The sequence below is a fragment of the Peromyscus eremicus genome, chromosome 14 (genome assembly GCF_949786415.1).
Source record: "Peromyscus eremicus chromosome 14, PerEre_H2_v1, whole genome shotgun sequence".
NCBI lineage: Eukaryota > Metazoa > Chordata > Mammalia > Rodentia > Cricetidae > Peromyscus > Peromyscus eremicus.
This window is the reverse complement of record NC_081430.1, coordinates 74,798,092-74,823,761: the sequence shown is the minus strand read 5'-3', so window position 1 is coordinate 74,823,761 and position 25,670 is coordinate 74,798,092. Positions and strand designations below refer to the sequence as shown.

The 25,670-nt window shown below is 52.0% G+C and overlaps 1 protein-coding gene across 1 annotated transcript; it reads left to right on the top strand.

Moving 5' to 3' along the window:
- The first annotated feature begins 880 nt into the window (after positions 1 to 880).
- Positions 881 to 23,881, top strand: Rab15 (RAB15, member RAS oncogene family). The gene is made up of 7 exons (XM_059279270.1): positions 881 to 1,031; positions 18,740 to 18,800; positions 19,615 to 19,675; positions 20,070 to 20,147; positions 21,154 to 21,243; positions 22,439 to 22,504; positions 22,685 to 23,881. The coding sequence occupies exons 1-7, from the start codon at positions 908 to 910 to the stop codon at positions 22,841 to 22,843; spliced, it is 639 nt and encodes a 212-aa protein (XP_059135253.1). The 5' UTR covers positions 881 to 907; the 3' UTR covers positions 22,844 to 23,881.
- Positions 23,882 to 25,670: the final 1,789 nt, after the last annotated feature.

Sequence of the window (25,670 nt, the reverse complement as noted above, 5' to 3'; positions counted from 1 at the left end):
ATTTGTGTACAGAAATATTTAGTAATCGGAGAATTAGACCCGAAGAAGACATTTGAAGGAACCTCCTCCAAATAATTTTGCATTAGGATTATTTGTTAAATGATAACTTATCTGTCTACCCTGAAGTACTGAACGGGGTCATCGGGTGTCTTTCCCGGTTTAAGACAGAATACGGGAGGTGGGATTGTGTGACAAGAGTCACTGTTGCGGGGAGGCCAGATGGCAATGAGAGAAAATTCCCCAACACACTGGAGTGTTGGTGGAGGGAAGGGCGTTCCAATTCAGACCCCGATGAAGGCCCTCCAACCAGGGGTGAGCCCAGGTGAGGACCTTCCACTGGTTAAGCTGGGCCAGACCGCTCGCTGCAGGGGCCAGTGCCCCGGTAGGGCGGAGTGACTAGAATCAGGCTTGGGGTGGGATTCGAGGAGAAGCGATGGGACCGGGAAGTCAAGGTTGGCAAGGTGGGTTGGGTGAGCGCTCATCCCAACTCCGCCACTCAGATCGTCGGTGGAAAGACGCAAACGTTGCCCCTCCCCGACCCCGGTCCGGTCCCTGCACCCCAGGGCTTTGGGAGCTGAGCGGGGACCCCCTCCTGGGCCGGCATCGGGGTCCCCGCCGCTCCCCTCCCCCTCTCCCGCTGCGGCGGCGGCGGCGCAGGGGACGGGAGGAGGGCCGGACAGGGGCGGCAGCGGCGGCTGTCCCCTCCCACCTCCCGCCGGCGCGAGCTTCCCGGCGCCGCGCTCCCGCCGCAGCCGCGCTTCCCCGCTCCAGCGAGCGAGCGGGCGAGGCCAGCGCCGGGGCCGGGCCGCTTCTTTCTTGCCACCGGCCGCGATGGCAGAGGCTGAGCGGGGCTGAGCCCGCCGCCGCCCGCCCACCACCCACCCGCGGGCCCCCTTGAGTCCCTGCCATGGCGAAGCAGTACGATGTGCTGTTCCGGCTGCTGCTGATTGGGGACTCCGGGGTGGGCAAGACCTGCCTGCTGTGCCGCTTCACCGACAACGAGTTCCACTCCTCGCACATCTCCACCATCGGTAAGGGGCGGTGGCCCGGGGGCGCCCCATCCTCCCTTCCCGGTGGCTGCTTCTTCATCCCCAGCCCGGGAGGGATTGTGCGCCCCTCAAGGTAGAGACGGTGGGTGGCGCGGGAGGCTAGGGAGAGGGAGTACACCTAAGGGTGAGAGGTCCCCGGACTGGGGCCCTGAACCTCGGTTCCTGCAGGTGAGGGGTACATGCTGCCTGCAACCAGGAATTAGGGGTGGGAGTTCAGTCTTCTGGCTGGGGAGCCTTCCACTCCAACCTGAGGAGACAGAGACGGGTGTAGGCCAGAGTACCCCGAGCTGGGGCAGGAGACTCACTGCCAGTGAAGTGATATAACCACAGCTCCAGATGAAGAGAGGAGGAAAAGGGGGTCGGGGTGGAGACCAGTCAATAAGTCACTGAGGTAACCCTTAGTTTGGGAGTGATTCGCTGTGGAGCCAGGATGGGAGTGGGCAGAGGAGGGGACACTGATCAAAGGGACCGAGTTTCCAGGGCAGTTGTGAAGGTAAAGCCACAAGACACCTACCTGGAGGAGGGCAGAGATACAACGGTGGCGGTGCAGAGGCAGGAGGATGTCGGGGGAAGCTAGCGGCTGTTTTGAAGGAGGAGGGTGAAGGAAGATCGGGGATGTTCACGTAGACCAGGGGGTCTGCAAGTAGAGAGGACATACCGGACACCGAGACAAAGGCCTGGTGACACCCTGGCAAGGCCAGGAGGGTCACTATTTTGAGAGTGAGTCAGTGGTCTCTCCTTCCTGGTCAAGGGAAGGCCCTCTCCACCAGGGGGACTGACTTGAGGGCACTCCACCCGTATCTGATTCCAGGGTTACCGGACTTGGTCGCCTCTGAAGTAGCCTCCTCATGGCTCCTGGCAGAACTACCTGCCAGCTGCCTGATCATCCAGTAGGAATCTTGCTGCCTTCAGGGAGGGCTCCAGCTCTTAGCTTCCTCTTAGGGAGTCCCTCTCCCCCTCTTCACACTCCTCCCCCAACACACACGCCTTGCCAAGAGAGAAGGTGAGGGTAGTTGCAGCCAGGAGCAGAGCCATGCTGGTAGGTAAGAGGTAAGCATCCTCAGACATACCCGGAGCCCTCCTTTGGGGACAGCCTTGACTCTCTATGACTTACACTTCTGAGCTGCAGTGTCTCGTCTGTTGAATGGGTCTAATAACGAGACCTTCCGGAGGTGTCGTATAGATTAAATGAATGAATGCTTGCGAAGCACTTAGCTGGAGTGTGACACTGGCTGAGTGCTGTTTGTCCGTCTTATCGAGCTCTTAGGGTCTCCTCATGCGCTTTGCTCTCGTCAAGTCACTCGGAGCCAGAGAACAAACTTGTCCATAGTTCTCCGGGGCACCAAAGCCAGCTCCTAAGAGATCGGGGAGCTTGGGTTGGATCACTGTTTGAATGAGAATCGTTTTGGAGAGATGGGACAGGGGCTGAGTGGTGCCTGAGAGAGGGTTGCCTGCCTCTCTGGAGCCCTCAGGGATGAGGCAGGGGTTGGGCAAAGTCATGGGAGTAAGGCAGGGAGTGGCTGAGGAGCCAGATGGGCTATGAGAGAACTTGCAGGCTCGGGGGCAAAGGGCAACAGGTTCCTTCTATGGAAACTTGCCCTGACTATCCTTGACAAGGGTCTGAGGCCAGGAGCTGTTGAATTATCTGCAGTGCAGAGCCAAGGTGTGTGTGTGTGTGTGTGTGTGTGTGTGTGTGTGTGTGTGTGTGTGTGTGCCTGGGTTTTGCCTGAAGAGCAGTAGTCGGCACCCTGCAGTCATGTTACAAGTCCTAGAGTGACCTGGAGTTTTCCCTTTGAGGGTCTGACTGGTTCCCATCACTACTGAAGACCTTAGGACTCCTGCCTAGTATGTGAGGAGTTGGCCTTCCCCAGGAGACATACGCCCCCTTCTTCAGCAGAGGAATGAAGGAATCTCTGTTTCTGAAGTACCAAATGGCCCTGCAGAGGCTGTGCTTTCCATGAAAGAGAACCATCCCTCACCCCACACCTCTAACCACCAACCCTTGTCTTTCTGCCTCCTAACCTCCCTCAACCGGCTTCTTCCAGCTGGTAGAACGTAGATAGAGCACAGGACTTCCCCGGAAATCCTCTGGAGTGCACTACTTCAGGGGCAGTGGTGAGCCAGTGAGGTGTTTGGTATGCTTCGGTAGTACTCCTATCCCAGCCTTGGTATATTGGCCTAGAACCTCTTCCTGGAGTTTGTCCTCTGCCATCAGAAGATGGCCAGATACCTCTTCCCACAGGATGCACAGACGCCTTAGGATTCTGAAGTCCACAGAAGACAAAGAAATCTGTCTTCCTTCACTCCAGCCCTTCAGATCTGCCCCACCGGGTTTCTTAAGTGCTTTCTTATTTACAGCTGACGGAAGGCCTGTGCTTCTGCCCACCTTGGCCACGCTTTCCAGCATTAACTACAATGGAAGGGAAAGAATTGGATGGTCCAGAGAAGCTGTTTCCTTAGGTGATTTGGAAAGTTTCCCAAGGAAGGGGCAGCCAGAAGACAAAGAGCTGAGGAAACGGGGGTTGCCAGCTCAGATTCATAATGTATCCATTAAGAAAACGTGTGTGCCCTGGATGCTAGGCTTGGGAGATTCCATACCGGATACTGAGCTAGGCAGGCATCGTTCCTCATTTGTTTCGTTTGTCTCACGAATGGAGAAAACAAAGCTGTTCACCGATTGCTGCTAAGACAAGAGTTCAGATTCTTGGCCCCTGTTGATATCACCTTGGCTGGTTCTTTGATAATTTCCTGTGTATTCTACATAAGAGCCCGAGACATTCCGTGAGAGAGCCAGCCGGGGAGACTGAGGCACCGATGTCCTCTCCATCTTTCAACCCTGAAGCTAGGTCTGTAACCACGCATTCTTTCCTTGCAGCCATGCTCCCAGGTGAGGGTTAGTGGGGAGCAGAGCATCCAGAGCCTTAATGTTCCTGCAGTTTCCCGATAAGACTATCCCATCTGGTGATGTAATGGAGTATCCCCATGAAGGACCATGCTAGGCATTTTAGTGACATTACTCTTTAGTGACTCTACTCTTTCCTGCCCATAGATGTCTCTGATCTAGTTGAGGAAGCAAGACACGGACATGAGCAATAAAGAGCTATTGCCAAAGGGAGATAACATCTGAAAGTACTTGGTAAAGCACTCTTCAGATGGAAGGGATGGACGACAGTGTACCACTGCTCCCAGTAAAGGTCTTGTGGTCCTTCTCCCTGAAAGATGTGCCCGAGGCAGCTGAGGAGAGATGCTGGACTCAATGAGAGCTACTGTAGCTAATGGAAGTTAGAAAGGGAGTGGTCCCTGTGGGTTCCATCAGGCAGGAAGGCTGAAGCTGGGCGCTGCAGTGTGGGTTGCCTGTGGGTGGGTTCCTGCAGTGGAAGGGAGCAGATGGAACACCGTGAGCACAGATAACAGAGGTGCGAAGTGAGTGGGTGTCCATGGGACTCTGGGCAGTCTGGCTGCAGCAGAAGGGAGTTTTTAGGAGAGAGAACATTCCTCTGTTCTGCTCTGTCTCCTAAACCTTAAGTGATTTGAGAGTGAAGCCAAAGCATATGCCTCTCTTGGTGCAAGGCTAAGCATCATCTCCAGTAAATATAGGGCCAGATTAGCAGAGGCCATCAAGGGTCTAGCAATATGAGAAAAGTGCTTTTTTTTTAAAAAAAAAAAAAAAAAAAGCAAAATACTGAAGATGTTATCTGGAGCTGTGAGCCCAGCACTCAGGAGGCAGAGGCAGGCAGATCTCTATGAATTCGAGGCTAGCCTGGTCTACAGAGCTAGTTGCAGGATAGCCAGGGCTACACAAAGAAACCCTGTCTCAAAACACCAAAAAAAAAAAAAAAAAAAATTAAGAGGAAGACATTATCTGGGGGAGGTGAGGACCTGAAGGCCCATCCAGGGTGTGCTGGGGCTGCAGTTAGGAGGAGTCGCTCAGCTCTCCTCCACTCCTCTGGGACCAAGCAGCTGCCTGCACCTTCACCTGTATGATCTGGTTTCTTCTCTTGAATAGGAAGTACCCCCAACCATCAGCCTGGCACTTAGAGCATCATGTGACCTGTGCTGTCTAGTCCAGCAGGGAGCCCTCATCTGTGGATGTCTGTGTTCAGGCATCCTCTTTCTGGTGATCAGACTGGGGTGTACTGCCAGCGTGTGGGGGTTTCCCAGGGCTTGCTTCCTTGCTCCTTCTGGACCTTTTGTTTGAAAAGCCATCCTCAGGCTTCTCCCCGTTTTGAGTGAGGAGAGGCTGCGGCTTCTGTCTGGTTGGACCGGTCCAGCGGCTTCCACTCGGGGCTGTTTTCTCTTGCTGCAGCCACCCGCCTTAAGAAGTTAACTGGAACTGGATCTGACTGCCTAAGGCAGGTACTGGTGGTGACTTGGAAGTCTTCTACGGGAGGAAGAACCAGGATCGCTAGATCTGAGCCTGGCCCTGAGTGACCTGACCGACGCTGGGCAAATGTTTGGGTGCTGCAGCCCCGGGATCTGCAGGTTTCTAGACCGACAAAGCCAGTGAGACAGGGAAGGGTCTTTGTGCTCCGCGGCTTTGTCGGATTTTAGCGGATCTAGGGCAGCCGGAGACCCATCTCCCTCTACTCTGTTCCCCCAGGCCTTGCAGAAAGAAAGGGAGATAAAAAGCTCTTGGTGGAATGGAAAAGGCGCAGGCAATAACCTGCACAGTCTCGTTGCCTTGCCTGCCCCGAGTCCTTCAAATATTCACTTGATCCCAGCTCTTAGTTCTGCAGGTCTAAGCAGAAGAACCTTTCTTAATGGTTGCCTGGGAGATTACAGAGGTTAATAGAGCCAACACACTTGGGAGAGTCCTCCATAAAATCATAGCTGCTGTCACTCTTATTATTCCTAGCTCATAAGAATGTTATGGGGATGAGTAAACAGTCGGTAATGTGCTATGACATCATCCTGCCCGTCACTCGCAGACTCAATCATTCGGAACCTATTTTGTGTGTGTAGTGTATGTACAGGTACCCACGCAGGCCAGAGGTCAACCCCGGATGTTATTCCTCAGAATGCCCACCTTGGTTTTTGAGGCAAGGCTCTCTCCTCAGGGCCTGGGGCTTCACTGATTCAGCGGGGCTTGCTAGCCAGGGAGCCCAATCTACCTGTCTCTGCCTTTTCAGCACTGGGATTCCAGGCATACGCTGCCACACCCGGCCTTCTGCCTGGATGCCGGAGATTGAACTCGGGTCCCTAGGCTTGTGTGGTCTGTGTTTTTCCGACTGAGCTATTTCCCTGGCCCTTCCGGGCGCTGTTTATTGAACCAACCACGATGTGTCAGGCATTAGCTAGGGCTGGGGATGCAGTGCGAAATGAGTGGGGAGAAATCAGGGAGCTGTGTGACATCCCGGGGTGCAGGCTCAGTGTGTTTGACCTCTGTTCCACTAGTCCCGGCTCTAGTACTGGCAGTGTCTCTAAAGGAAGAGTGTTAGTAAGGGTGTACAACAGAGTCGGGTAGCCCAGGAGGACAACAATGGCTCTGTCTCAGGCTGGGGTCCCTACCAGGCATCACTCTCTCTCTCAGCCATCTATTTCTCCGCCCCGTTCCTTTCTCCTTTGGACACAGGCACAGACCCAGCCTCCCACCCTCTCCCCAAAGGACACCATCCCCGGGAAAACACAGCTGAGACCCGCAGAAGGTCCTGCTGATCTGCACATCTGTACCACACGCACACATCTGCTGGCTCACCCACGGCTTTGAGCACCCCATTTCTCTCTTGCCTCCCTGCACTCCCAGTTCTGCCTCGTCCTCCTGCTTCCTCTGCACCAGACAATTTGGTAATGAGGTTTATAACACAAAAGTCAATATTTGGCCGTTACCCTACTATCCCGGGTGCCAGGTCTTCTCCGAGGGCCTACTTCTGTAGTCTAATTCTTGTGCCTGTTTTCCCTATAAAACTGCTACTTTCCTGAACAAACCTCTGGCTTCTCCTTGGCTTTTATGCCTGCTCAGTGAGTTCAGTCAAAGAATTTAATTCCTTCTGCTGGGGAGGTAGGAGCTAATTATCCACCCTCGTTTAGAAAAATGTGTATGACAACTAGGGATGCCATCTCCCCCGCAGGTGAGCCATACTCGAACCATTCCCTTTCAGTTCTTCCAGACTGGCTTTGGGCGGGCCCTCCATCCCAGAAATCCCCTCAAAGGCTACCTAAGGGAACCTGTCTCCTGCAAGCCAAAGAGCAGGGGACCTTCCCTGCCCCAAAAGAGGGCTCTGCTTCCTCTGCACATCCCTTGAGGGAAGTCTGGGACTGAGGACTGAGGAATCCAGAGGGGGACCAGCAGGATGGGTCTGAGTGTTACCCTTTTATCGCCATTTCGATGGAGATTTCCTGAGAACTCTGCGACGGGGCACCATGATCTAGAGAGAGGACCAGCCATTGGCTTTGAAATGTGGCCTATTCCCTGACTGCTCTTGCTTGATTAAAATTGTCTCTTGGCTGTTCTTTGCTCCTGGCAGACACTGCATCCATTCACATATTCATTCACTCACTTCCCCATTCATTTTTTTTTTCTTGCATGTATTCAACTTCGTTGAATATTATTTAATGAATCTCCCTTTCTGCCAGGCAAAGAGAAGATGAAGTCATAAGATGCTGCTCTGCCTTCCAGGAGCTCACAGGGTCATTGGGAGCCAGGCTTCCCAACAACCAGGATGTTACCGTGTGGCAGGGGTAGGATGGAAGGTCCTAATGCTTTGAACTCACGGAGTAGGGAGTCCCTTCTTGTGCAGGTGGATACGGCTTCACAGGAGTGACATTTGAGTAGATCTTGAAGGCTAAGTCAGTTCCTCGTGGGACAGGGGTCAGGGGAAGGTGCTGGAGGAAGCAGTGTGGAAAGCGATTCCTTAGCTTGCTGGGACCAGAAGAAGGACCATACTATAGCCTTTCTTGGCTGTGTCTGGAGGCCCAGGTCTTCTTTCCACTGTGGCTGGATTGGTTAGGGTCAGAGCCTCTCTCTCTCTCTCTCTCTCTCTCTCTCTCTCTGTGTGTGTGTGTGTGTGTGTGTGTGTGTGTGTGAGTATACATGTGCCCACACACATGTGTGAGGGTCCCCATGAGACCCAACCAGATGCCAGAGTCTTGCATGTTTTCCGACTTTGTGACAAGGACAGGAAAATGTCAGCCCTTATTCTCTTTCTTTCTTTCTTTTTTTTTAAAAAAAGATTTATTTATTTATTATGTATACAGTGAGTGTTCTGTCTGCAGGCCAGGAGAGGGTGCCAGATCTCATTACAGATGGTTGTGAGCCACCATGTGGTTGCTGGGAATTGAACTCAGGACCTCTGGAAGAACAGCAGCCAGTGCTCTTAACCTCTGAGCCATCTCTCCAGCTTCCTTATTCTCTTTCTTTCCCAAGAATGTGAGCTTGAGTTGGACCAAAACATACTCCTGCCTGCAGAGGCCTGTTGCTTCTTCTGCCTGGATCCCTGATCCTTTAGCTCTCCCTGTTGTACAGCCTTGACACTGAGACCTCCACCCGGATACCACCTGGCTTGAGAGAACTCCTCTCAGCGGCCCGCCTTTAGCGGTTTGTGTCTCTTTCTCCCTCTAACCCACCCGGCTTCTTGACCCTCATTACCCTCTGAAATCATGCATTGGCTGATTTCCTCAGCGTCCGTCCGTCCGTCCGTCCGTCCGTCCACTCTGGTAGAACGAGTGCTCTCAGGGCTCCAGGCTGTAGGTCCCTGCCTACTCCAGAGAGCTTAGCTCCTGACACAGTAAGCGTGTATGAACTGTTTACTTGAACACATGAATGAATGAATGCGTTTTCCTAGAGGACTCTTTCCCAGGACAGCCAAAGGGTAGTATTCGCTTTGGGGGACTCAGAAGACAGTGAGAAACTCAGTAGCCAGGCGTGTGTAGGGCTGTGAGAGGAAGCGAGGAAGACTTCTGCAAGGGGTGAGCTGTTTGCAGTAGCTTCCAGCTCTTTTGCTCAGGTACGTTCGTTCCATGGGAGAAATCAGACATATAAAGAAGGAGGCAGTGGCTCCCATGATCTCCACGTGAGCGGAGTTCTCTGGGCTATACAAGGGTGAGGGTTGGTGTTCTAAAGTTAGTGTTGCTTGTTACCAGGATTCCAGGGGTGAAATGATGCCCATCAGCTCAGCCAGGCTGCCGGAGTGACCTTGCTAGACCTTGTCAACAGCCAGGGAGCCCTGGAGTAAGAAGTTTCTTGGACTCAAGCCCTGGGACCATATATGGTCCAGTTTCATGAGGGTCAGTGTTTGACAGGAAGACTTCCACTACCTGATAATAGACCCTAGGCCGGAGATTCCCAAAGACTGAGTCTTTAAGCTTTCGAGAGAAAGGAAAGGCCTCCAGTTATGATCATGGTCTACCACCCCTTTCTAAATTTTTTACTTTAAAAAAAATTTTAATAGCAGGTGAGAAGGCTCAGTGGGCAAAGGTACCTGCTGCCAAGCCTGCTGACCAAGGGTGGTCACTGGGACACATGGTAGGAGAGAACTGACTTCAGTAAGGTGTCCTCCAACTCACACACACACACACACACACACACACACACACCACATACTCATGCATGTGTACCATGGCACACATGGGTATTCATACACACACACAAAATAAGTACGTAATAAAAAATTTAATCAATTATTATTGGTGTGTGTTAGAGGACGCACAAGTGTGTGCATGTGTTTGAGCTTTAAAAAAGAACAGCCGGAGTATCATTGTGAGACTTCCAGAACTTTCGGTGGATAGACATCTGAATGGGAGCCTTCGAGTCCAGGACTCTGTTAAAACACAGGCTGGGAGTAAGTCAGAGGATCAGGGTTCTGTCTAGACCAGGGCACCTTCTTATGCTTCTGCTTCCTGACACATCCAGAGGAAGGCGGTGTGACGGTGACTAATGAATTTGCCTTGAGGTCTGTGTGCACCTTTTCCTCAGAGCAGAGCCAGAGTGAGGGACGATCTGCAGTTCCACAGAGGAGAAAGTCAGTCAGCATGTGGTCCTGGACAGAGTGAGGTAAGGGTCGCCAGACAGAAGCAGAGGGATGCAAGGGACAGGTTGGGACACAATGCCCTCACCCTTTCCCTGGAGGGCCTTTGTCTTGAATCCTCTCTTGTCTCAGCCTCTGAGCTCTCCCTGTGGGTTATTCTTTTTTTTTTTTTTTTTTTTTGGTTTTTCGAGACAAGGTTTCTCTGTGTAGCTTTGCGCCTTTCCTGGGACTCACTTGGTAGCCCAGGCTGGCCTAGAAATCACAGAGATCCGCCTGGCTCTGCCTCCCGAGTACTGGGATTAAAGGCGTGCGCCACCACCGCCCGGCTCCTGTGGGTTATTCTTGCTCTCACATGCCCCTCACTTATGGGGGTGGCATTATTAGTCTCCTGGGGAGTTTTTTTGCTCAGAAGGAGGTTTTGGGTTTTTGTTTGTTTGTTTGATTTGGTTCGATGTTTTCGGTTTTTTTTGGAGACAGGTTTTCTCTGTGTAACAGCCCTGGCTGTCCTGGAACTGGCTTTGTAGACCAGGCTGGCCTTGAACTCACAGAGATCCACCTGCTTCTGCCTCCTGAGTGCTGGGATTAAAGGCAAAGGTGTGTGCCACCACTGCTGGGCTGAGAAGGAGTTTTGAAATGTGGATTACTAGGATGCCTGTATGGCGTCAGCCAGCCACCTCCACTGAGTCTGCCTCTACCTAAAGCCTGTTTCAGTGTTGATCAGGGCGACCTGTTTGGAAGTGACCTCCTGATACAACCTGTAGGAACTGCACATGCCCAGCACACGCCAGTTTCATGCCAGGGTGGAGAGCGAGGGCATGCACGGGACTGACGCTGGGTAACTGGAGCCGGCGTGGCCCCAGAGATTGGGTGTCTGCCTTGGGTTTCAGTTGTATTAAATTGTTCCTTTGTGGCGTCTCATTGCTAATGAAAAGGCTCAGGTCACGCCGCTGGTCCTTTAGGCTACGGTTGATCATGGTGATAACATTCGGCATCCAGAAACAGCCCTGTTTCCACTCAAGCCTGTGGCACTGGTAGACAGGCAAGGGGGCACCTATATTAACCCATGAGGTGCCGGCCAGAGGGAGGCAATTACTGATACCCACAGGCACAGCTTAGCTTTGTCAGACTCTGGGGACCCCCTGGGTTCCACGGTTGGTGGTCTTTGCATTTTTTGCTTTGCCTAGAGCTCTGCTCTGCTTTCCTTTTTCTTTTTCCAGCTTCCTGGAGTTCTTTCCATTGACCGGGCTATAACTCTTTGTTTATGTCTGGTTTGCTTTCTGTTACTGTGATGAAACACTAACCAAAAGCAACTTGGGGGAGGAAAGGGTTTACGTGGCTTACACTTCCAGGTCACAATCCATCACTGAGGGGAATCAGGGCAAGCACTCAAGCAGGTACTGAAACAGAATCATGGAGGAATGTCGCTTACTGATTGGCTCACTGGTTCATGCCCAGTTAGCTTTCTTATACAGCCTGGGCCCACTTGCCCACGGTGGGCTGGGTCCTCCCATATCTACCACCAGTTAAAACAGTTTTTTACAGACATGGCCACAGGACAGTCTGAACAAGGCAAATCTCAACCGAGGTTCTCTCTTCCCAGGTGACTCTGGGTTGTGTCAAGTTGAAAAGCAAACAGACTAACCAGGACAGTTGCCGCTCTCCTTCTCCAGAGGAGATTGGTAAGGTCCTCAGCCAGCATTTCATAAAGCCCCATGCCGGATCCTGTTAGGGTTGTATAGGTTATCTCATGCTCTTCCCAGGAATCTTCTGACACTGGGATTGTCCTCCTCCACTGAACAGGTGAGGAAGCCCAAGGTCTAGAGAGATTAACCAGCACTCCCGTGACCACACGATAACTAGTGAGGAGAGCGGAACTGGAAAATGAACTTTGACCCCCACATTGTGTTCTTAATGCAGTCCTTGCACACGTTTCTGAGGGCTGCCCTTGTCAACTTCAGCAGTGGGTGGGGAGAGTCCCGGATAAGTCCTGTTGCTTTCTTTCTTTTCTTTTCTTTTTTTGTTTTGTTTTGTTTTGTTTTCGAGACAGGGTTTCTCTGTGTAGCTTTGGTACCTGTCCTGGATCTCTCTCTGTAGCCCAGGCTGGCCTCAAACTCAGAGATCCACCTGCCTCTGCCTCCTGAGAGCTGGGATCAAAGGCATGCGCCACCACTGCCGGGCCCTGCTGCTTTCCTTCTACAGTCTTCATCGTCACTGCTGGACAGGAGAGCCCGCAAGCCGTTAGGATTGTTTTTGGAACCAAGTGAGCACCAGGCCTTGTCTCTTGTCCTGTCCTTGTGTCACCTCAGACGCAGGTGCCCAGAGAAGAGCCTCGGCTGTCTTTCCAGTCTCTGATGGCTGTACTATCTATCACCGCACTCTGGCCTGGCAGTCTCTGGGAGGTACTGTGGTAGACGGATGCGACAGGGCTAGAGGCCATGCAGCCAGGCCCCAGCAGGAAGGGAGGAGGCCTGAGGTTCCCTAGGTCACAGCCCCGTGGTGAGGGCAGCACCGTCCACAGTCACCCTATGCCTGGCATTGTTAGATGGCAGGAAACATGCCTCTGTTCTTGAGTCACGGGTGCATACGTGCCCTTCGTTATGATCTCTGGGACATGGGCTTTATTCCCAGTACCGTGCTGAAACACAGGCAAAAGACTTAAAGAACGAAGCAATCAACTACCGTAAGGACAAAAAGTCTTAAACACAAAGTGTGTTCTCTGGCCCTTAGGTGCTTTCTGTCTAGATAGGGCTTGAAGGCAGCCGTAGGAGGCAAGGAAAGGTAGGGAACATTGTTTTTTTTAACTTGTCTTACAAATGCCATGGTGGAAGCATTGCCTACCAGCGTGGGAAGCCGTTAGACAGCAGTGAACAGTCACAGGCTGTGACTCCTTTGGAAGTCCCGAGACACTCGCAGATATCACTAAGCAAAGTGGCATGGCTATGCAGACGCTCAGGCTGAACTCGGAGCCTGGTCGGAGCTGACCGCAATCCCATGATATAGCACCGCCAACCCCAGCTCCAGCCAGTGTGTTCCCGATGCAGCTCTGCTCCTCTCTAGCAGCCTTTGGCCCGTATTCCTCCTGAGATGACCTGGAGAAGCCTTCTGCTTCATCGGGAGGAAGCTGGCTGGCTTCTTTCTTTCAAAGAGATGTCTCAAGAGTGGTGTTGTCTCCACCGGCCTGCAACTCCTGAGCTCAAGCAATTCTCCTGCCTCAGCTTCCCGAGTAGCTGGGACTACAAGTGTGTGTGTGTTACTGTGCTGGTTTGGAGGGAGTTGGCCCAAAGTTAGTTAGCTACCCCTCCCTGCCCTGTTGACGACCCCACCAGCGGTTCAGTCAGGAGCTACCTCTCCACAAAGAGCACAGTGCACCCCAACCTCACTCCTTGAGCAGAGGCTATGGATCCGCAGCTTTAACCAGAAAGGACGCTGGCTGTGACAGGCACCACCATGGACAGCAGCTGGCTTGGTTTTTGAATAACGGGTTGGGAGAAGCCCCATCTGCCTGATTCTCTTCTCCCAGGGTTCCCAAAACTTGGGCTGGATCTCGGCAGAGGTGGTTTGTTTCTTTACACGGCCGTAACCTATCATTTAGGGACACAGAAGTGTTTCAGTCAGGCTGATGAATTATTGGCATCATTAACTATCTCAAAGAACAAAGGGTTCCCTGAAGATACTATAGTGGATGTTAATGAGGGGTGCAATAACAAAGAACCTTTGACTGGTAATTTATTTATTTCTTTCGGTCTTTTTGAGACAGAGTTTCTCTGTGTAGCCCTGACTGTCCTGGAATTTGCTCTGTAGTAGACCAGGCTGGCCTCGAACTCGGAGATCCCCCTGCCTCCGCCTCCCCAGTACTGGGATTAAGGACGTGCACCACCACCACCCAGCTTGACCAGCACTTTATAAACAACAGAAATGTATAGTTCAGGGGACTGGGAAGTCTAAAATCAAGGTGTGAGCAGATTCACTGTCTGCTGAGGACGCGCTCTGCTACAAAGATGGCCCCTTCTAGCTTTGTTCTCCTATGGCGGAAGGCCAAAGAGGCTAACACACTCCCCAGGGTCTCTTTTATTATTTTAAAATTTATTTTATTGTCATGGTATTGTTTTGTGTTCGTGTAGACTTGACTGACCCAGAGCTCACTATGTAGACCAGGCTGACTTCAAACTTGTCCTTCGTCCACCTACCTCTGCCTCCCCAGTGCTGGGATTAAAGGCATGCACCACTCTGAGGTCTCTTTTATAAGGACACTAATCTCAGTTATGAGGGCCCTTGTCCATATGATCTAGTTACCTTGCCAAGGCCGTCTCCCGACATCACTGCATTTCAGCAAGTGACTAGGAGGGGAGTGTGAATGCTCAGATCATAGCAATGGACTTGCTCCATGCATGTGCATGCCCGCTCCTCACTTCTGAGTGTCGCACACTATCCGAGTAAGTGTAAATGAAGAAGCAACCTGATCCCTCAGCCTCAAAGAGTTGGAGTCAAGAGCAGCCTAGGCAGACTTCAAGAGACAGGTTTTTCCAGTTCTGACTCAGCTATAGGACATGGGGGCATGAATAGATTGGTCTCTCTGTGCCTTACAATAGCAAGCTCCACACCTACGTGCTTCCCTGGGATTCTGTAGCTAAGAGACATTTTTCATAAAGACAAGTGTTATTAAGAACCTTGGGTGTGGTCCTGCCTGAGGATTGGCTAGTTCAGCACACATAAGATTTGACGGGTCTGGGCCCTGAGAATTTGCGTCTCAAAACTCCCTCATGAGGTCCGTGCTGCCAACTGGAGAGGCTCTTGATGGTGAAATCTCTTCTGTGTTGGGTTCTCAGGTTTACAGTCCCAGAGCTTCCAGGAGCCTTGTTTGTAGAGGGAAGGTAGACGGTTCAGTAACTTTTCTGTTGCTGTGATCAAATACCGCGACCCACACACCTTATAGACAGAAGGGTTTATTTAGCTGATGGTTCCGGAGGGACAGGAGTCCATCACGGTAAGTAGCAGACGGGTGGCTGGAGCAGAAGCTGGGGGCTCACATCTTGAACTGCAAGCAGGAAGCAGAGAGAGGGCTCACTGGTAATGGCGTCGGGCCTTGAAACCTTCACGCCCACACCAAATGGCATATTTCTTGCAACAAGGCCACGCCTCCTAAGGCTACCCCAACAGTACCACCAAGTGGGAAACAAGCATTCGAACATCTGAGCCTGTGGGGAACGTTCTCATTAGAGCCACAGTGGGAAGAGGCACTGCAGTGAGTTAGGTGGTATCCACTCATTGTTTAGTGATGCCCCACGGCAACCCTCTGGAGGCAAGTGGTGTTCTCATTCCACAGGTAAGAAAGGGGAAACTGGGAGAAAGGACTTTCCTATTGTCATACATTAAGTGCCCAACTCGGGATTCAGGCCCCAGTCTTTCTGACTCCAGGGCTAAGTAATGTCTCTTCCCCTACATTATGTTCTCAGACTTCCCTCTAGCTAACTTCCTGTCATACTCTACACCAGTGCTTCTCAACCTGTGGGTCTCCCACCCTTTGGGAGTCAAATGACCCTTTCACAGGGGTCACCTAAGACCATTGGGAAAGCACAGATCCTTACATTACGATTCATAACAGTAGCAAAATTACAGTTATGAAGTAGCAATGAAAATAATTTTGTAGTTGGGGGTCCCCACACCATGAGGAACTGTATTAAAGGGTCACAGCGTTAGGAAGGTTGAGAACCACTGCTCTACACAGTGCTGTTGAAAACACAGCTTCCAGGTCTTATTTGAAGTATGACTTAGTAGATTTTAGGCCAGTCAAGGTACCTATATTTCTTTTTCTTTCTTTTCCTTATGTTTTTTGGGGGTATTTTACTTATTTATTTATTTGGGGGTGGGGAGCTTTTTGAGACAAGGTTTTTCTGTGTAGCTTTGGAGCCTGTCCTGGAACTCGTGCTGTAGATCAGGCTGCTCTCAAACTCACAGAGATCCACTGCCTCCCGAGTGCTGGGATTAAAGGTGTGCGCCACCACCGCCCGGCTCTTTTTCCTTAATTTTTATTGTTCATGTTTTAAGATAGCTGCATTAAAGTGAAAAGAGAAAACGTCTCTGGGTAATTCTAAATTTAGCCAAGGTTCTGCAAAGTACACACTGAGAGAGAGAGAGACTGCCCGTGCAGCCTTCCTTGATGGTTCAGGTGCAAAGCTTTTGAGCCACATGGCTGGCAAACTTAAGACGTATGGGAATCTCCTGGGAGCTGGTTGAAACAGACTGCTGGGCCTCACGTCTCTGGGGTTCTGATTCTCCAAGTCTGAGGTAGGACCCAGGCACCTGCCTTTCAAAGTCCAAGATGATGCTATGCTAAGGCTGCAAGTCCTGGAATACACTTTGGGGCCTGTTGTCCTAAGAGCTTGCTGATGAAGGTACATAGACCCCGAGGCTTGCTACAACTCCTCAGGCTTCATCTCACACCTTCTGAATTCAAATCTGTGTGCATCTTAACACTGCCTTAGAGAGGCCGGACAGGAGCAAACCCTGGGGTGGAGGTAGATGGAGAATATCCCTTCTTCCTAAGAGATGCAAAAGCAGCAACATGGAGGAGCTTGTGTTAGGATGAGCAGGAGGGTGGACCACTGAGAGACAGAGAGAGGATGGAGGACTCTTCTTTGAGGAAGGAAGAGAGATGGTAGGCCTGAGAGGTAGGCTGTAGAGAGGCATTCTGTTGACAGTCAACGTGAGGACAGTCGCACAGGATGTGACAAGTGGGCTCCCTTTCAGTGGAGCCCTTCCTTTCAAGGACTCACAGGAAAGCAGGACATGAAACACAGTGAAGACTTCGCTTTCAGTTTACGTTTTTGGCACTGACAGGAATCATGTGACATCTACAGGCAGGAAGCAGAAGGAGATGAACGCTTCTGCTTGCCTTCTCATATTTATTCAGCTTAGGACCCCAAACCCTGAAACGCTTGCCTTCTCATATTTATTCAGCTTAGGACCCCAAACCCTGAAACGGCATCACCCACATTTGGGGTGACTCATCCTACCTCAGTTGACAGAATCTAGAGACTCCCTCACAGGCACTCCTAGAGGCTTGTGGATCTAGATCCTGTCAAGTGGACAATATTAACCATCACCTCTTCCATGTGGAGTTCACATGCTAACACATGACTCCCTCACTCCCTCAAGAAGCAGTCCAGGGGGTAGCACCATTCCAGCGTCAAACAAGACTATTGGAAACTTGATCCATGCTGTGCCAACCTCAGGCAGGTTGCATCTGGGCCTGTGTTTCCTTCCTACTCACCCCTGTAAGGGAAGGGACCATGTGTTATTGTTGCTATGCACACTCTGAGACCGAGACCTTGTGCAGGGCACAAAGGAAGTTTTCATAGATGTTCAGGAATAGAGGCAATAAAAGCGTCTACCTCCCTTCTCTCCTGGGACTACTATGAACAAGGCATGTTCTTGTCTAGGCTATGAGGGTGAGTAAGGTTTATTATAAGGAAAATTTTCTGTTCCTTCTTGGAAGAAGGTACCATACTTTGAAATAACAAGAACTTCTTGATTACCTCCTAGGTCAGGTTCTGAGGAGAAGCCAATTCCTTATAACTGTTTGTCCAAGGAAGCAGGCTGCTGCCTCCCACCAGGACCAGGTGTCCCTCTCCTTTCATCCTCTTCCTCTTTGTCACCCTTTCTCTTTACGTAGGGACGAATGCCATTTGGAAAAGTACAGCTGGGTAGGTATGAATCAGCTCAGGCAGGCGACAAATGATTCACATCTGACCGACTTGATTTAGTTCAGGTCTTCCATCCCAAAGCCTTTTCTCCCTTCTAATTAAACGATGATTGCTCTTGGTGGTGGGAGGCAACAGGCTGACTGTGATGTCTGTATTGGTGGAAGCTGGGGACAGGAGAGATAAGGGAACGTGCTTTCCTGCTTGGCAAAGCCCATGAGTAGCAGTAGAATGGTGGTGGTGTTGGAGATGCTGGCACCCTTGAGACTTTCTGGGCCTACTATGCAGCTGATGATGGATGGTCCACAGCCGCACCTTTCCCTTGTTCCCCAGCTGAAGACTTTGGATTATGATACCCTGTGACCTGCTTTCAGAAAATACACGGACCCGTCGATTACTCCATTAGACCCAGCTCTTGAATCACCGGGCACAGTGCCTGGGCACAGTTGGGGCTGGGAAAAGGCATGGTGATCCAAGCATCTCTCCTTGGCCTGTCAGCACGCACAGCTGCTGCTGATGGTGCTGACTTCTCTTACTGTAGATTTCCTCAGATGTCTCTGCTCTGGGTCCTTCGATCTGCTGGGACCGGCAGTTAGCTCTTCAGAGCCTTGGGCCGAGGAACCTGAGAACTGTGGGTTTCCTGGGCCTTCCTGCCACTTCCTTCCATCCGCTGACGGACAGACTTTGCGCACCTGCTACATACAGATTGCGCACTGCCCCGGGTCAATGATGGCTGCAGTGGAGTGTCCGGGCCAGCGCTGTGTCTCTCTGGGTCTTCTCAGCAATCGGAAGATAATTTGTGACGTTTCCACTCTTTACTCCTGAGGAAATGGGAGCTATGAATTGAATGAACACCCCATCCAAAGCTCTAGGCGCCTCTTTAGGGTCAGTTTAGCGTTAAAACGTTAGAGAAGGTGCGCGCTTCAGGGCGCCTCTTGGTCACATGAAGCCAAAGTGAAACCCCTTCCACGTGGGTGTCCCGGGCCGTCTTTGAGGGAACCCTTCCTGACGTGCTTGCTCTCTCCAGGTGTCGACTTTAAGATGAAGACCATCGAAGTGGACGGCATCAAAGTTCGGATACAGATTTGGTGAGTTGGGCAGGAGGAGGAGGCGGGTAGAAGAGGGAGGACTCTGAGCTGCCGGCATTTGTAAAATCCTCTTAAGCTTCATCTGGGATAACTGGGGAGATATCTCAGTGAAGAGTGAGATCAGAAACCCCTATCCCTTGTTCTACGAACCTGAGCAAACTATGGGACGGATGAGAAGTCACCGAAGGGCAGGAATTAGGAGCTAGGAAAATAAGTGCCGTGGGCTTATCTCTGAATCGGGCTTTCCTCTGGAGCTGTCCCACTGTGACTAAACCTGGAAGGCTGAAAGCATCACTCCCTGGCTTAGATTCAGACTGGTTTTTTTTTTTTTTTTCAGAGTGCCTCAGTGCTGCATGGTGCAGTTTCCACTATTGGCCACCAGGGGCTGCTGTGGCTTTCTGGCCTAAAGGTCTTGGAAGCCCTTAGAGTTTATGGTGCTACCTCCCAATCCTAGAATGCCATGGGAACTGCCTTTAGCGATGCCCTGGGCACTGGGTGTGTGACAGATCCTCCCATCTGGCCAAGCATGGCCATAGTGGCTGAGTTCTGGAGAGCTGTCTAAGGCTCAGTCAGGTTGTAGGTCCTGAGAAGAGGCTGAGTCCCCGCAGGCCTTGCCTGTGCCCATACTGAGATCCAGACCTCTCACTACAGACTCAGGTGTGTTTGGATACTCACACAGATTAGAGAAGTACTAAGTTTTCACCCTCAAATCCCCCAGCTTTTCCTCCTAGGGTACAGGGGCTCCTAGCTCCTGCTATTCCCTCATCTTCTCTCTGCATGGTCCCTTCTCTAAGGGATTGGCTTTCTCTTGCAGGGACACAGCAGGACAGGAGAGGTACCAGACCATCACAAAACAGTACTATCGGCGGGCCCAGGTGAGCCACCGTTTCAGGGTTAGAGCTGGGAAGCTGCTGTCCACACTTCTAGCACTGGGTGTTTGAGATGCCCGTGTCACTGAACCCTGAAGTAGGGCCCCCAGATAGCCTGCTGGGGAAACTCTGTCTTTCCCTATGTGTTCCTCAGTTACCCACAGAGCACTTACTGAAGCGGGGTTCTTCACCCTCACACACAATCTCCACTCTCGACCCTTTACCCTAAGCCACAGACCCAGGTCAAATCATGCAATGCCTTCCTGTCTAAGAATTCCATGCTGAGGGGTCCTCACTGCAGACAGGGAGAGTGGGCTGAACATATAAGGACCACCAGTCTGGCCCCATGACTGTACATTCTACTGCGTCTAGTCTCACTCTTTTTTCCTCTCTTCCTCAGGGAATATTTTTAGTCTATGACATTAGCAGTGAGCGCTCTTACCAGCACATCATGAAGTGGGTCAGTGACGTGGATGAGGTAGGAGATACCGCCACACTGATGGGATGGGGGAAGGGTACCTTAAGGAAAGGCAAAACAGGGGCCTTGGGGTAAAAACAAGCTCTCAGGGTTGGCAAAAGGTTACAACTTCGGATAGAGACCTTTGGGTAAGTGGCATGGAAAAAGCCAAACCTTCCATATCCTTATATATGCACTGTACCCTGCTAGGCTCCCATAGCCATGTCTTTCTTGGATAAGCATTAGTCCCAAGACTGCCTCATGGGCAGCTTCATTCTCAAAACCTCAGGTCCAGATGGAATTACCTCAGGTCCAGATGGAATTACAGGTCTGGGCTGCTAGACCTGCTCCTGCACATGGTGGAGCCTTGGCAAGTCATTTGCAGCTCCTTGGGTCCCCAATCCGTCACCTGTCAAGTAAAGGCTAGACAAAGTCCAGTGTCCTCTGCAGTTCAGACACCATTTGTTCAACCCAATGAGGCATCTGTCTTAGCATCTTCTACCCTAAACTGTCCCTGTGACATTCTCGGGGTGGCTGTGGTGTTAAGAGTCTCCATGACACTCCGTTCCCAGACTCACAAGAGAAGCTGAGAAGAACAGATAGTTCAAACCCTTTAAATGTTGGCTTTCCCTGGTCTTGAATCCCTGGGACAAAATATATAAGTTAGACATAGTAAAAACCAATCAACAGCCATAATAGCAAAATCGCAATATTCTATAACGAAAGTTACGGATTGTTTATTTCTGGCATTTTGCATTTAATATTTTTAGATCAAGGCTAACTGATGGCAATTGAAATTGTGGAAAACAAAACCACAGATAGGGGGTGTAGGGGGTCCTGTACCCTGGGAGCCTGCTGCTGTCTGTACCCAGTCAGCCTGCTGTCCCTAGGATTCTTGAACTTGGTGGTTTGGAGGCCAGAGGAGGCTGTATGGGGGAGCAGGGAACGAAGAGGAGCACTCACTTAGGTTTGTCTCCATGGGAAGGAAGAGGAGCACTCACTTGGGTCTGTCTCCATTTGTCCTTAGTATGCACCAGAAGGAGTCCAGAAGATCCTCATAGGGAATAAGGCTGACGAAGAGCAGAAACGGCAGGTGGGGAGAGAGCAGGGGCAGCAGGTACGTGAAGGCTCACTCTTTGGGGCTGCTGTGGTACTTGCTGAGCCTGTCCCAAGAGCAGGGACCCAGGAGCGCACTCACCATCATCCAGTCCCCTCACACACCCAGCACTGGGGAGCTGACATGTGTGAGAGTTTGTTTTCTAGTTCTCAGGACAATGACCGGGGGTCCACATGGGGTGGGGGGAAGACCTCTTAGGTAGCACCTCTAGCAGGTCCAAGACTCCTTAAACAGGATTCGGATCACCTCCGTGATAGCGACGAGGAAGCGAGTTGCTGACGTCTCTAACAGACTCGGTGCACGGCTGATGTTTCGCACTAAGGGAGGGGTCTCCCACTCCACCCACTCCACACCCTGACTTCCTGACTCCACATACCTGGAAAGGGTGACACTGGAGAGTCCCCAACGAGACAAGCCATAGGTCAGAGAGGGCCAAAGCATATCCAAGTGTGCAGGGAGACCATACTCCCACACAACAGAACGATTGATATGCTGAGGCAAGAGTCATCCACCCACTCTGAGCGCCTCATGAGTTCTTCTCTTCCTCTCCAGTCAATAGCATTCCATTAGTCCTTAAAATAACATTGATTTTTGGGGGGAGCATAACAAATAATACAATGTCATTAAAATGCGGAAGTGGAGACAGACCCTACAGGACTAACCGGTTTTTATTGAGCACTGCACCCGGGGCACTGTGGTAAGTGTTCTTAGCTGTGCGGCCCGTTTAATCATTCTGTAGCCCTTGATGTAGACACTACCATTCCGCTTTAATAGAGGATGACGCCGGGGCTTGGAGAGAATGGTAACAGAAACTTGTTCTGGGTTTTACAGCTCCTGGGTGGCATCTTGGCACCTAGACTGCCTTGGTTGCACTCAAAGCCCGTATTTCTCATGTTTATGCCATATGCTGTTGTCTTTGTGTCCTGATGTAGTGGTGTGTTTGTGTGTGTGTGTGTGTGTGTGTGTGTGTGTGTGTGTGTGTGTGTGTGTGTAGACTTGGATGAGATGGGTGTATTGGTGGAATAGCTTGTCCCAGCCTATGTCTTAGAAAAGGCCCCCAGTTTCCCATCCAAGGCATCATCATGTCAATGCATCATGTCAATGCATCAAGAGTGCCACGGCAGAAGCGCGTACCACGTGGTACGGGCCTCCCTTCCCTCACTGACTCTCTTTCAGAAATGCCCTTGTCTTGCAGCTGGCTAAGGAGTATGGCATGGACTTCTACGAAACAAGTGCCTGCACCAACCTCAACATTAAAGAGGTAAGAACGCTGGGGACAGCTGCCCTGACTGGGGCTGAGCCCAGAAGAGGGGGAGGATGGGAAGAGAGGGCAGACAGGAGCCAAGATAAGACGGGAGACCCCTTCCGCCGTGGGCAGTTGAAGGGTAACCAGAAGCAGAGAAGAGGACAGGGGACTAACTTGTGCCCCTCGCCTTCCCAGTCCTTCACTCGGCTGACGGAGCTGGTGCTGCAGGCCCACAGGAAAGAGCTGGATGGTCTGCGAACACGTGCCAGCAATGAGTTAGCGCTGGCGGAGCTGGAGGAAGAGGAAGGCAAACCCGAGGGCCCGGCGAACTCTTCAAAGACCTGCTGGTGCTGAGGGCCGGGTGTGGAATCCCGCCCCCGGCAACTCCCTCCCTCAGGAGGCCCGTGGAAGCAGGGGAGCCTGGGCTTTGCCCACTGGTGTCCTTTTATTTGATGACCCTGTTGAAAATCAGTAGCTGCTACTCCCCTGCCTGGCCCCGTGAGCAGCTCTGCTGTGGCCTCTGAGCAGCCTGTGCCCCGAGTCCCTCTATCCTGGAGTTACGGTAACCTTCAGCCTGTTCCCCAGCCACAGGCCGGCTGTGATCCCAGAATGTGCTGCGACCATCTCACCACCGGAAGCTCCTGGGACAATGGTCAAGGCTGGAGTCAAGGCCACTTAAAGACTCATTTCTTAGTGCATCTCGTGTGTTCTGCTTCTCTCTTCTTTCTACTCCCTCTCCACCCACTTCCCTCCAGTGTATTTTACATCCACGTCCCTCCTCCTTCGCCTGTGTGTCCTGCTGAGTGGCTGCTACTGCTCTTCTCCCCTTCCCTCCCTCCCTCCCTCCTTCCCTCCTGACTCGGCCTAAGGGAATGGATCCAGGCTCTGCCCCAGGGAGGATGACCCACCCTGCTCTGGGGTGGGCCCAAGGCTACGGGTGCTTCTCCCTCCCCCCTCCCCACAGCCCCCCCCTTGTGCCATGGGCTGCCTCCCCAGTGACCTGGGAAAGTAGAACACTTGAGGTGGGAAGGAAACACTACTTGGCGGTCCTCAGGCCCGGGCTGGCCTCCTCGGCCTTTGCCTTTTGCTGGAGCTTTGGCCTTGCCCGGCTGCCCACAGGCCTCTGTGAGGAACCGAGTCCAGAGATGGGCACAGCAGGGAAGAAGACAAGGATGAGGGGTGGCGGGGACAAGTCACCTCGATTCTCTACCTCCCGTGCAGTGAGTACACGACCTCTTCACCTGGATTCCTGGATTTAAGGACGGGGATCAAGGCTTGAGGATGCCGAAGAGCAGGGGAAGTCCTGGGGTCAGACACTGTGAACTCTGTCTAGAAAAAGGCGACAGTGGTTGTGAAGGGCTCGCTCCTAGATGGTAGGGTTAGAACAGAGGCGGAGAGCGCTTCACAACATTGATTGTGGTGGCAGCAGCTGGGCCTCTTGTGTAAGAACATGGACCCAGACTTCCTGGCAGAGGTGAGAAGTGACGTAACCAGGTCACTCTTCTTTCACTGAACCCGGCCCTCAGAAGTTAAGAGAGTCTGGAGGCAACAGGCCTTAAAACGTGGGGAGAGAGGGCAGCCATGGGCAGAAGTACTTGGTGCCATTCTGCCTTCCGAGGCTCCCTCCTCTGGCCCCCTTACTCCTAAGTAGACCTGTAGCATTGCCAACTGCTGAGGAGCTACCAAGGGAGGGGAAAGGACGCCCTCCTCCAGAGGTCTATGCTCAGGAAGTTTCTTTCACCCCATGGTCCAAGGGTAGCTTGAAGGAGGCCCCGACAAGAAGGAAAAAACCCATGCTAGGGGTCGACCCAAGGCGGGAGGAGCTCAGGTAAGAGAATAGTCCCAAGATGCACTGCGTGGCTGGGGCTGGAGCCAAAGCAAAGGGAACACTGGGCCCTGACTGAGCATTCACCAACAAAGGACCTTTCAAATCCCGGGCACAGATGTGAAGATAAAGAGCCTCACCCTTTTAGTCCTCCAGAGAGGGAGATGGGGATGGAAATTTCTTCCTCCCTTAGCAAACCAGGAGACAGGCGGCAGGAGAAAGCAGCTCAGGCTTTCTGGTGGAGGAAAGGCAGGAGCAGGGATAATGCATTGTTCACTGGAAAGGTAGCACGCTGGCTCTAAGACTGGACCATGACTGACTGAGGTGGCTTCCTTGGGGACTGACTCCTGGGTAGCAAGATCTAGGCAGCATCATACAGCAGGTGAGCACACCTGCCTTCAGCCAGAATCTGAGAGGAGAATTTCCACAGGGCACTGGTGGTCTTGCTGTCCCAAGACCTCAAGAATTTTCACTACCCTAAGGATTCTGGAAGGGACAGCACGGGGTTGGGACTCTGGACTCTGGGCCATGGTCACAGCTCTGAAGTAGAGCAGCAGAAGGACAGCTGGGATTTTAGAGTGCACCTGGGCTCACTCCATTCCGGAGTCGGCCTCGCTCTAACCGCTAGTCTGGGAGGCGGCTTGGGCTGTGTCGCTGGCCTTGACTGTTCAGCAGGCTTGGCCTGTCTGCCCATTGCTGGAGATCAACTCACCCTGGCCCACCACCTGAGCCCCACTAGCTCCCTGTGATGGGTGAACTTTGTGTACTGTGTCTCGGGTCCATTATATGAATTGTGAGCAGGATTCATCTATTTTAAACACAAATGTTTACAAAATAAAGAATATTTCAAACCACGGGGGTGTGTGCCTGTCTGAACCTCCGGGAGAAGGTGTTATGGGGGCCTTGGTGGTGACATGGGAGGCAGAGTGAAGACAGAAGAGGCCCCAGAATTTTAAAGTCACAGCAAAGTGACAAAGGGGTGGGGTTGGTCAATCTTCCCTAGTGACACCTGCAGAGACCCCAAAGCAACGCCCCCCACTGTTCTATTGTGAGCTTATGGGAGCAGGGTTCAAGGACTAGAAGGAGGCTGAACATCAGGGGTGTCTTAAAAGCCAGAATGGTGGCCATCTGTTGTGGATGAATCAGGAAGGTCCTTCCTGAAGGCATTGGAAGGGCTGGGTAACGTTTCCGATTTGTCACTGGATACCCCATGGTGCAGAAGCAGATTGGAACCTGGGACGATGAGGTGTTAGGGACATGGAGATGCTGGAGATAGACGCTTGGAGTGTGGGCAGAAGGAAGAGGGAGGAATAAAACAGCGGGGCAGTGGTAGTCCTGAATCTGCCCTGCACTTCG

Bases quoted from the DNA above. Each gene is read 5' to 3' on its own strand.
- Rab15 (XM_059279270.1), top strand. From the start codon at position 908: ATGGCGAAGCAGTACGATGTGCTGTTCCGGCTGCTGCTGATTGGGGAC. The intron at 1,032-18,739 runs GTAAGGGGCGGT...TGCTCTCTCCAG, and splicing joins CTCGCACATCTCCACCATCG to GTGTCGACTTTAAGATGAAG. The intron at 21,244-22,438 runs GTACGTGAAGGC...CTTGTCTTGCAG, and splicing joins GGAGAGAGCAGGGGCAGCAG to CTGGCTAAGGAGTATGGCAT.